The sequence below is a fragment of the Corythoichthys intestinalis genome, chromosome 9 (assembly GCF_030265065.1).
Source record: "Corythoichthys intestinalis isolate RoL2023-P3 chromosome 9, ASM3026506v1, whole genome shotgun sequence".
Lineage (NCBI taxonomy): Eukaryota > Metazoa > Chordata > Actinopteri > Syngnathiformes > Syngnathidae > Corythoichthys > Corythoichthys intestinalis.
In genome coordinates this window covers 43,633,241-43,645,655 of record NC_080403.1, presented here as the reverse complement: position 1 = coordinate 43,645,655, position 12,415 = coordinate 43,633,241, and the positions used below count along the sequence as shown (strand labels likewise).

The following is a 12,415-nucleotide window of genomic DNA, read 5'->3' as shown; positions in this document are numbered from 1 at the left end:
CTAATATATAGTGCCTTGCAAAAGTATTCGGCCCCCTTGAACCTTGCAACCTTTCGCCACATTTCAGGCTTCAAACATAAAGATATAAAAAAAAAATTTTTTTTCAAGAATCAACAACAAGTGGGACACAATTGTGAAGTGGAACAAAATTTATTGGATAATTTAAACTTTTTTAACAAATAAAAAACTGAAAAGTGGGACGTGCAATATTATTCGGCCCCCTTGCGTTAATACTTTGTAGCGCCACCTTTTGCTCCAATTACAGCTGCAAGTCGCTTGGGGTATGTTTCTATCAGTTTTGCACATCGAGAGACTGACATTCTTGCCCATTCTTCCTTGCAAAACAGCTCGAGCTCAGTGAGGTTGGATGGAGAGTGTTTGTGAACAGCAGTCTTCAGCTCTTTCCACAGATTCTCGATTGGATTCAGGTCTGGACTTTGACTTGGCCATTCTTACACCTGGATACGTTTATTTTTTAACTATTCCATTGTAGATTTGGCTTTATGTTTTGGATCATTGTCCTGTTGGAAGATAAATCTCCGTCCCAGTCTCAGGTCTTGTGCAGATACCAACAGGTTCTCTTCCAGAATTTGGCTGCATCCATCTTCCCGTCAATTTTAACCATCTTCCCTGTCCCTGCTGAAGAAAAGCAGGCCTAAACCATGATGCTGCCACCACCATGTTTGACAGTGGGGATGGTGTGTTCAGGGTGATGAGCTGTGTTGCTTTTACGCCAAACATATAGTTTTGCATTGTGGCCAAAAAGTTCCATTTTGGTTTCATCTGACCAGAGCACTTTCTTCCACATGTTTGGTGTGTCTCCCAGGTGGCTTGTGGCAAACTTTAAACGAGACTTTTTATGGATATCTTTGAGAAATGGCTTTCTTCTTGCCACTCTTCCATAAAGGCCAGATTTGTGCAGTGTACGACTGATGGTTGTCCTATGGACAGACTCTCCCACCTCAGCTGTAGATCTCTGCAGTTCATCCAGAGTGATCATGGGCCTCTTGGCTGCATCTCTGATCAGTTTTCTCCTTGTTTGAGAAGAACGTTTGGAAGGACGGCCGGGTCTTGGTAGATTTGCAGTGGTCTGATGCTCCTTCCATTTCAATATGATGGCTTGCACAGTGCTCCTTGAGATGTTTAAAGCTTGGGAAATCTTTTTGTATCCAAATCCGGCTTTAAACTTCTCCACAACAGTATCTCGGACCTGCCTGGTGTGTTCCTTGGTTTTCATAATGCTCTCTGCACTTTAAACAGAACCCTGAGACTATCACAGAGCAGGTGCATTTATACGGAGACTTGATTACACACAGGTGGATTCTATTTATCATCATCGGTCATTTAGGACAACATTGGATCATTCAGAGATCCTCACTGAACTTCTGGAGTGAGTTTGCTGCACTGAAAGTAAAGAGGCCAAATAATATTGCACGCCCCACTTTTCAGTTTTTTATTTGTTAAAAAAGTTTAAATTATCCAATAAATGTTTTTCCACTTCACGATTGTGTCCCACTTGTTGTTGATTCTTGACAAAAAAATTAAATTTCATATCTTTATGTTTGAAGCCTGAAACGTGGCGAAAGGTTGCAAGATTCAAGGGGGCCGAATACTTTTGCAAGGCACTGTGTGTGTATGTATATATATATATATATATATATATATATATATATAGGGTTAGGGTTTGTTAACTTTACACACATGTGGGTTAATTAAGGTTAAGTAATACTTATGAGGTACGTTCAGTATTACTTAACCTTAATTAACCATTACTGAATGTTTTTTGGACCCTTATTGTAAAGTGTAGCACACGTATCCCTTAACTAAGAAATTATAAATGCTTAGATTTCCCTCTCTCAACCTTTATTAACCATTACTGAATGCTTTTTGGACCCTTATTGTAAAGTGTAGCACATGTGTCCCTTAACTTTTATTATTTATTAAATTATAAATGCTTAAGTTAACAAACCCTATACCCTAACCCTATATAGGCCTAATTTTTATTTTTATTTTACCAATCTATTAGTTACTGTCTGGTGATGCATTAACTAATGCATCAACTAATGCATTAACTCATGTCAATATATTAATAAATGTTGGATAAGCAATTATATTAATTGTTGTAATGTTACTTAAACATTAGTTATTGTCTTAAAATGCATTAACTAATGCAATAACTCATGTTAATATATTAATAAATGATAGATAAGGGATTAAATGAATTGAATTATTGTCATGCTACTTCATGTGTTATTGTCTAAAAATGCATTAACTAATGTTAATTAAGGGACCCTTATTGTAAAGTGTTACCCAAATTTAAATTGCACTATCTGAACAAAAAAAAAAAAAAAATTATATGATAACAATCATACACAACAAATACAAACTTGTGAAGCATCTCTCAACTGTCCAGGATTGCAAAAAATAAACATGCACGTAATGTCCGCGAATGCAGCGGTTCCAAAGTCAACACTTCAAACTTTTAGTAAAGGAATATTTTCTAGCGTTTGATCATGTAGGAAACTTCTCCTCAGACACATCTTGCCATGTGGCTGCACACGTAAACAACTCAACTGCACACCGCTCTCTCACCGTTAACGTCTTTGCCGTGTCTTTAAGCATTTAATTATGCCATTTTAATGTTGCACCTGTATGTTTATGATGGAACTTGTATATTTTAGGGCTGGCAAATGATTGAAAATTTTAATCGAGTTAATTACAGCTTAAAAATTAATTAATTGTAATTAATCACAATTCAAACCACCTATAAAATATGCCATATTTTTCCGTAAATTATTGTTGGAATGGAAAGATAAGACGGATATATATATTCAACATATGATACATAAGGACTGTATTTGTTTATTATAACAATAAATCAACAAGATGGCATTAACATTATTAACATTCTCTTAAAGCAAGCCATGGATAGAAAGACTTGTAGTTCTTAAAAGATAAATGTTAGTACTAGGGCTGTCAAAATTATCGCGTTAATGGGCGGTAATTAATTTTTTAAAATTAATCACGTTAAAATATTTGATGCAATTAACGCACATGCCCCACTCAAACAGATTAAAATGACAGCACAGGGTCATATGCACTTGTAACTTGTTTTTTGGAGTTTTGTCGCCCTCTGCTGGCGGTTGGGTGCGACTGATTTTATGGGTTCAGCACCATGAGAATTGTGTAATTATTGACATCAACAATGGCGAGCTACTAGTTTATTTTTTGATTGAAAATTTTACAAATTTTATTAAAACGAAAACATTAAGAGGGGTTTTAATGTAAAATTTCTATAACTTGTAATAACATTTACCTTTTAAGAACTACAAGTCTTTCTATCCATGGATCGCTTTAACAGAATGTTAATGTTAATGCCATCTTGTTGATTTGTTATAATAAACAAATACAGTACTTATGTACAGTATGTTGAATGTATATATCCGTCTTGTGTCTTATCTTTCCATTCCAACAATAATTTACAGAAAAATATAGCATATTTTATAGATGGGTTGAATTACGATTAATTAATTTTTAAGCTGTGATTAACTCGATTAAAAATTTTAATCATTTGACAGCCCTAGTTAGTACAAGTTTTATAAATTTTATATTAAAACCCCCTCTTAATGTTTTCGTTTTAATAAAATTTGTAAAATTTTCAATCAAAAAATAAACTAGTAGCTCGGCAATATTGATGACAATAATTACACAAAGCTCATGGTGCTGAAACCCATAAAATCAGTCGGACCCAAACGCCAGCAGAGGGCGACAAAACGCCAAAAAACACAAGTAACAAGTGGACATGACACTGTGATGTCATTTTAATCTGTTTGAGCGGGGCATGTGCGTTAAATACGTCAAATATTTTAACGTGATTAATTTAAAAAATGAATTACCGCCCGTTAACGCGATAATTTTGACAGCCCTAGTATATTTAGCACCTTTGTACAACAATGAGAGTCCAACTGCATGTAAAACAGTGCTTATTCACCACAACAAAAGCTTCTGGAGCAAAATATTATAATGGGTGAAAAATTTGACAGAACACCGGCTGTGAATGCGTGTGTGTGAGGAGGTGGTAAGTCGTCAGCCAATCAAACCTGCGTTTGAGGGGGAAAAAATGGACTGGCCCATTTCGTAAGTGAAAAATGGGTCAATATAAGTCTGATCATATTGAAAGTACTGTAATTCACTTAATAATGGGAGGGTTAATTCTATCCTCACAACATGGGAAGACAAATCTAAAATACCTATATAATTGAAGTCAATATATAATGCAAATAAGGTTGCTTAAAAGTTGGTGGGGACAATTTGAGAATCCTTAAAGTTGGTAGTGTTTTGTCCCTACCGTCCCTATGCAAACCTACGCCCCTGACTACAGCCATTGAGGACCGGTTTGCCCACCCTTGACATACGCCATTGCAATGATACTAAATTGATGGAAAACTGACTAATGTAATTTGACTAAGAATGATTTGAAAAAAGAAGGCGTTGTGATTTGTTACAAGCAGCCGGGAAATGAAATGAGCAGCGCGGTGTTGGGCAACGCTAGCGTGGCGGAATACAGAGACTCCTTCAGCAAAGCGTTGATCAAGAATGTGCTGGTGGTGGCCATCGGCCTGTCTGTCAACTACATCAACATCTGCCTCATGTACACCTTCTGCAAGCACCAGGTAGAACACAGTGTCTGATTTTTGAACATTTTTTGGTTACTGATTCCGACATTCAGCTGTGTGGTATCGACCATAACGATAGGTGTATCGAAACTGAAATTGCGGTGGTCGGTCATGATCCTGTCTCGTGGTGTTAGACGATAGAATCGTGGCCTTTCAAGCCGAGTTAAAACCAAATGATACCTGGCAACGAGACGAAATGAGGCATCAACAATGACCTTTGAGATTGTGAAAACTTGCTAATTAGATCCGCACAATATACAGTGGGGCAAATAAGTATTTAGTCAACCACTAATTGTGCAACTTCCCCCACTTGAAAATATTAGAGAGGCCTGTAAATGGCAACATGGGTAAACCTCAACCATGAGAGACAGAATGTGGGAAAAAAAGAAAAAATAAAATTGTTTGATTTTTAAATAATTTATTTCCAAATTAGAGTGGGAAATAAGTATTTGGTCACCTACAAACATGCAAGATTTCTAGCTGTCAGAGGTCTACTTCTAACGAGGTCTAACGAGGCTCCACTCATTACCTGTATTAATGGCACCTGTTTGAACTCATTATCGGTATAAAAGACACTTGTCCACAACCTCAGTCAGTCACACTCCAAACTCCACTATGGCCAAGACCAAAGAGCTGTCCAAGGACACCAGAGACAAAATTGTAGACCTGCACCAGGCTGGGAAAACTGAATCTGCAATAGGTAAAACGCTTGGTGTAAAGAAATCAACTGTGGGAGCAATTGGGAAAAAGTAGCAGCTTATAGTCTGAAAATGACGGTAATTAAATCTCTAAAACTGACCATAAATACTCAATAATGTTGAGGTCTGGGGATTGTGCCGGCCATACGAGATGCTCAACTTCATTAGAATGTTCCTCAAGCCATTATTTAACTAATATATTCAATGATTATGACGGTGGAAAATAAGTGGTCAATACCAAATGTTCATCTCAATACTTTGTTATGTACCCTTTGTTGGCAATAACAGAGGCCAAACGTTTTCTGTAACTCTTCACAAGCTTTTCACACACTGTTGCTGGTATTTTGGCCCATTCCTCCATGCAGATCTCCTCTAGAGCAGTGATGTTTTGGGGCTGTCGTTGGGCAACACGGACTTTCAACTCCCCCCACAAATTTTCTATGGGGTTGCGATCTGGAGACTGGCTAGGCCACTCCAGGACCTTGAAATGCTTCTTACAAAGCCACTCCTTTGTTGCCCTGGCTGTGTCTTCGGGATCATTGTCATGCTGAAAGACCCAGCCACGTCTCATCTTCAATGCCCTTGCTAATGGAAGGAGATTTTCACTCAAAATCTCTTGATACATGGGCCACATTCATTCTTTCCTTTGCACAAATCAGTCGTCCTGGACCCTTTGCAGAAAAACAGCCCCAAATCATGATGTTTCCACCGCCATGCTTCACAGTGGGTATGGTGTTCTTCGGATGCAATTCAGTATTCTTTCTCTTCCAAACATGAGAACCTGTGTTTTTACTAGGGCTGTCAAAATTATCACGTTAACGGTCGGTAATTAATTTTTTTAATTAATCACGTTAAAATATTTGACGCAATTAACGCACATGCCCCGCTCAAACATTAAAATGACAGCAGTGTCATGGCCACTTGTTACTTGTTTTTTGTCTCCCTCTGCTGGCGCTTTGGTGCGACTGATTTTATGGGTTTAAGCACCATGAGAATTGTGTAGTTATTGACATCAACAATGGCGAGCTACTAGTTTATTTTTTGATTGAAAGTTTTACAAGTTTTATTAAAACGAAAAAATTAAGAGGGGTTTTAATCTAAAATATCTATAAGTTGTACTCATATTTATCTTTTAAGAACTACAAGTCTTTCTATCCATTGCTTTAACAGAATGTTAATAATGTTAATGTCATCTTGTTGATTTATTGTGATAATAAACAAATACAGTACTTATGTACAGTATGTTGAATGTATATATCCGTCTTGTCTTATCTTTCCATTCCAACAATAATTTACAAAAAAATATGGCATACTTAATAGATGGTTTGAATTGCGATTAATTGCGATTATTTACAATTAATTAATTTTTAAGCTGTGATTAACTCGATTAAAAATTTTAATCGTTTGGCAGCCCTAGTTTTTATCAAAAATTTCTATTTTGGTTTCATCTGACCATACAACATTCTCAAAGTCCTCTTCTGGATCATCCAAATGCTTCTAACGAACCGCAGATGAGCCTGGACGTGTGCTTTCTTCAGCAGAGGGACACGTCTGGCAGTGTAGGATTTTAGTCCCTGGCGGCACATTGAGTTACTGATAGTAGCCTTTGTTACTGTGGTCCCAGCTCTCTCTAGGTCATTCACTAGGTCCCTCCATGTGGTTCTGGGATTTTGCTCACCGTTCTTGTTATCATTTTGACGACACGGGGTGAAATCTTGCATGTAGCCCCAGATCGAGGGAGATTATCAGTGGTCTTGTATGTCTTCCTTTTTCTAATAATTGCTCCCACAGTTGATTTCTTTACACCAGGGGTCAGCAACCTTTTTGGTGTGGAGTGCCACTTTCAAATTTTCTTGTCAATCAGTGTGCCACCCCAAGATTAATGACGCGCATCCGAATTTTTATATCCGGCAGAGCTGTAATTTTACTCCAAATAAAAAAAAACATGGACATACATTTAGTTTGTATAACTACCATTTGTCTTCATCAATTAACTAAAAACAAATGCATATTGTAGAAAATATCAAAACTTGAAAATAAGTGCAACAGTAATAACAGCTGTACAGCTGCACCATTTTATGCAAACATATCACACACACACACACACCCCAGCACGCAAAGGGGAACAGGTGTGATTCTCAGTGCAGGTCTCTCACAGTACAGAGAGCCTTCAAAGTCAGAACAGCCGACTCTTACATTTTGTCTTGTTCACTAGCAACTTAAAGAATGAATTATATGTACAATTTTAGATTTTATATTACAAATATAAAAGATGCCCACTTTAATGTGTTCCTTGGCCCTGTTTTCTATGAATTTTCATGTTTTGTCTCGTAGTGGCGTTTGACACTTGTTGTGCGACACACAACACTCTCGAGGCATAATGCACAAAAAGAGCTAGCGGAAGTAACCAGGCAACCAGTTGTTACCGGTATTCCCAAGGGGCCGCTGTCCCCTACAATATGATCGGCTTACTAGTTAAGCGTAGAAGAAGAATTGGGCGTCTGTGCGAGAAAAAGAGAGGGAGCAAAGGAAGGTGTTGAGAGAGAGCGGAGAGCGCCGTGAAAAGGAGAGAAGAGGCTGTGTCCCCCGCTGGTTTTTGTTTTGTTTAATAAAAGTCTCCAGTAAAACGCCATCCAACGCGTCACAGTGTTTTTATACACATTGCCACCTCTCCGAAGTAAGCACCGGACGAATCGACGGCAACGAGCCACGTTAATCGCTGGTCCACTCCATACTACAGTGCAAGCATCGCTTCACCCGCTGCCCTGACCTGACAGCTGGCAATCGGGGTCCAACCGGAGGGTTGCGATGCGCCGGGACAGGGGTGTACAGTCCCGTATCTTAAGCGACCGGCCTCCGCGCCGGGGCGAGTGTGTGACATCGGGATCTCAATTCAAAGTTAAAGCGACGGGGCTCCCGGTGCGGACGCCGGCGATTCGCCGGCTGTCTACTCGCTTACTGGCCCGCTGGCCTCCACGCTGGGGCTTGGAGTAACAGCACCAAAAAGTGCAGATTGGTGACACTGTACTTCCGCCAGCTTTCTGACTGATTGGCTTCGTGACACGTTAGTAGCGGGTGCTGAACTGAGCGCGCAGAATTGAGCGCGCAGAGGGGAAAAAAAAAACGACGAGCGCAGGAATCGAGAAATTGAAGAGCTGGAAGTGTGCTCAAAATCCATAATTGTTCGCAAATAACGCTATAGGCAGAGGGGTCGGGAGGGACGCTCCTGTAAAGCCCTAAATAACAAGGCGTGCAACTAAAAATGTCTTAATTTCAGGTAAAAAAAAAATAAAAATAATAATAATTCTTTTGCCATGCGCTCGCGTGTCACTGGTTAACCCTTCGCGTGCCAATGCTGACACGCGTGTCATAGGTTGCCGACCCCTGCTTTACACCAAGCGTTTTACCTATTGCAGATTCAGTCTTCCCAGCCTGGTGCAGGTCTACAATTTTGTCTCTGGTGTCCTTGGACAGCTCTTTGGTCTTGGCCATAGTGGAGTTTGGAGTGTGACTGACTGAGGTTGTGGACAAGTGTCTTTTATACCGATAATGAGTTCAAACAGGTGACATTAATACAGGTAACGAGTGGAGCCTCATTAGACCTCATTAAAAGAAGTTAGACCTCTTTGACAGCCAGAAATCTTGCTTGTTTGTAGGTGCTTGTTTTTTTTTTTTTTTTTTTTTTTTTTTTTTCCCGCACATTCTGTCTCTCATGGTTGAGGTTTACCCACGTTGACAATTACAGGTCTCTCTAATCTTTTCAAGTAGGAGAACTTGCACAATTGGTGGTTGACTAAATACTTATTTGGCCCACTATATATGAATATAATCATATGTCGCAGTCTTGATATTTTTTGCACTTCCAGTTTTTATGTGAGTAAATAATGAAGAAATACAATGAATTTGAAGCATCTTAAATCTATAATGCAACAATTTAAAAAAATACAGAAACTAATAACATTTTTATATAATGTATTGCTTAAAGAATGTAAAATGAAGAAAAAAACTAAGAATAATGGATAAATGAGAAAAAAACATTGGAGCAACTTGGAAAAAACAATGTAATAAAATACTGAATGCAAGGGCGTAGGTTCGGTCTCAATATTAGTAGGGATGACCTAAAAGCATATCCTGCATCTACACTTTTTGCTGGGGACGGGACATTAATAAGACCAAACGGATTGTGTGAACGGGGGTCAGGGCTACATTTCTCACAAATATGAACCGACTTGATTGAAAGGCTAAATGTTTAAAGCTAAATAAATCTGTATTGACCTATACTAACTTTCACACTGCAAATGTATCTCTTTATCTGATCATTTTTCTCAAATAATTTTCTTCCATCTTGTTTTGAGTGTTTAAGGCTAGTTAACAGATTAATGTGTCAGATTCTTCCACTTATTTTAACTAAATATTACAACAGTATTTGTTCTTAAGGCCATACATCTAAAACATTTTCACCTAAATCGAGAAAAAAATGCTTTCAAATCATGTTTTGACTTTTGAACAATATTATTTCTGATTTTTTTTTTTTAATATAAGAAATATACAAACTTTTTGCTTAAAATAAGTCTTAAGTTGATTCTCAGCTAGCTATTTTTTTCTTATTTCAAGAAATCTGAGTAAAATTTACTTGAAGCACTAGATAGAAGATCATTTCACTTATTTTTTAGTAGATTTACACTGAAAACAAGGGTATTTAAGTTTGAAAATGGATGATAAACAGATTTCAAATCACAGCCGAAGGCTAAAGGGTGACAAGTGCTTCTTTTTTTGCGGCGTGTGTAGCTGGCAGCCATCTTGAGTGGGGCGACTAGCGTTTGGAAACTAGGTCTTGAAGAGTACATGTTGCATAGCATCGGTTATTTCTTTGCACTCCCCAAAACCGATGATGTCATTTAGTGCCGTATCGGTACTGATACTTTTTACCTTTCCGTTTTTCAGATCTTCTACTGGAACCCTCGCTATATCCTGTTCTTCCACCTGGTTGTGAATGACATGATCCAGATGAGCGTGAGCATCATCCTCTTCGTGGTCAGCTACACCTTGTACCGCATCAGCGTGAGCGTTTGCGCCGCCTTCATCCTGATCGCCGTCATCACCTCGGAGAACACGCCCCTTAACCTGGCCTGCATGGCGGCCGAGTGCTACGTGGCCGTCTGCCTGCCGCTCCAACACGCCCGCGTCTGCACCGTCAGGAGGACCCTACTCTTCATCGCCGGCATCTGGACCGGCAGCTTCATCTCCACCTTCCCGGACCTCTTTGTCACGCTGGCCACCGAGCCTGCCGAGTTCTTCTCCGGCAAGATCTTCTGCCTTCGAGAAACCGCCTTCCCCAGCCCGGAGTTGGCACGGAAGCGTGACTTCATCTACATCGTCTACCTGGTCCTGATCCTGTCGGTCATCTTCTTCTTGTACTTCAAGATCCTGTTCACGGCGCGGATGGCCAGCAAGGATGCCAAGAAGGCCAGGAACACCATCGTCCTGCACGGCGTCCAGGTCCTGCTGTGCATGACCATGTACGGCGAGGCTCTGGTCAAAATGCCTCTTCTCCGATGGTTCCCCAAGAACAACTCGGACACGCTCTTCGCCTGCTACATCGTCATGCGTATTCTTCCTCGCGCAATCAGCCCCGTCATTTACGGCGTGAGGGACAAGTGCTTCCGCAAGTATCTCAAGCACTACTTGGTCTGCAAAAACGGCCCCAACTCGAGAAGCAAGAGACCTTTTCGCCGGAATGTCGTATGTGCTGTGGGGTCTGCTTTTTCTGATGCCAGAACATAAAAAAAAAAAAACGTCTTTTGAGAGAGCAAAAAACGGTCTATAGTACTCTATTGTGAGTTTTAGTCAGTAGATTTAAGACATTTAGAAAAAGCATTTATGTCCAAATCAAATTAAAGAAAAACATCAAAATGCTTGTTTTCTTATATTTTTGTAAAATTCACATAATTTACACACACATACACACACAAAAATACAATTTATTGTATGACAAATTCAACTCTCACATGCCAAAAAAATCTATGTGGATAATATATATACAGTGGGGCAAATAAGTATTTAGTCAACCACCAATTGTGCAAGTTCTCCTGCTTGAAAAGATTAGAGAGGCCTGTAATTGTCAACATGGGTAAACCTCAACCAGGGCCGGCCCAGGCCATTTGCTGGCCCTAGGCAAAAAAAAAATGCAAAGCTGCCCATATTTTTGGCTCATCATTTCGTCACAGTGTACTGTGAAACCCATACATGCAATCCAACCCATACGTCCATATTTTGTATATTAATCAGATTTTGTTGCACTGCATACTTCAAACTTCTCACCCCAAATGATTGTCAGTACGTACAGTAGATAGCGCCAAACCTTTTTCTAAAAGGAAAGAAAAGCTAAGGAAGAACTTTTTTTTTTTTTTTTTTAAGCTTGTAATCAACTAAACTCACAAAAGTCAAGTAAAGCAAACTGCAGTAAACAAAATAGAATATAAATTAAACAATTGCCTGATTGGGGGCCCCCTAGTTGTCAGGGGCCCTAAACAGCTGCATAGTCTGCGTATAGGCAGGGTCGGCCCTGGGTTTCAGGGTACCTAACCTAACTCGAACCTTGGGTTTAGGGCAGTACTTCTCAAATGGTGGGGCGCGCCCCCCCAGGGGGGCGCAGAGCGATGCCAGGGGGGGCGCGAGTGACCTCGGGGAACATGCTTTTTTTTTTTTTTTTTTTTTTTGCCGTACTAGAATAAAGTGTACTTGCACATCCACTCCGTAGGTGGCAGTGGCGCTCTCATTTTCAAAGTGCGTGCAGTATTTTTGAAGTAAGCAAGAGCACACGGAAGAGACTCATGCAGAGCTGGACTCACGCAGCGACCCACTGTCTTCTTCGGTTCTCACGTGTCCGGCCGAGAAGTGCCGTTTTCGGCTTGGGATCGTCACGACCACCGCCCTCACCTACGGTTCTCCCTCGGCCGCCGAGAATGCGTTTTTTTCGGGCCGTTTGCCTTTGACTTTTAATATAGTGGGAAATGAGGAAAGACCACTGTTTACTGAGTC

General features: G+C 39.9%; 1 protein-coding gene across 1 annotated transcript; it reads left to right on the top strand.

Annotated features, from left to right (window-relative positions):
- Positions 1-3,954: 3,954 nt before the first annotated feature.
- Positions 3,955-11,244, top strand: LOC130922024 (odorant receptor 131-2-like). The gene is made up of 2 exons (XM_057846500.1): positions 3,955-4,673; positions 10,319-11,244. The coding sequence occupies exons 1-2, from the start codon at positions 4,524-4,526 to the stop codon at positions 11,156-11,158; spliced, it is 990 nt and encodes a 329-aa protein (XP_057702483.1). The 5' UTR covers positions 3,955-4,523; the 3' UTR covers positions 11,159-11,244.
- The last annotated feature ends 1,171 nt before the right edge of the window (positions 11,245-12,415 follow it).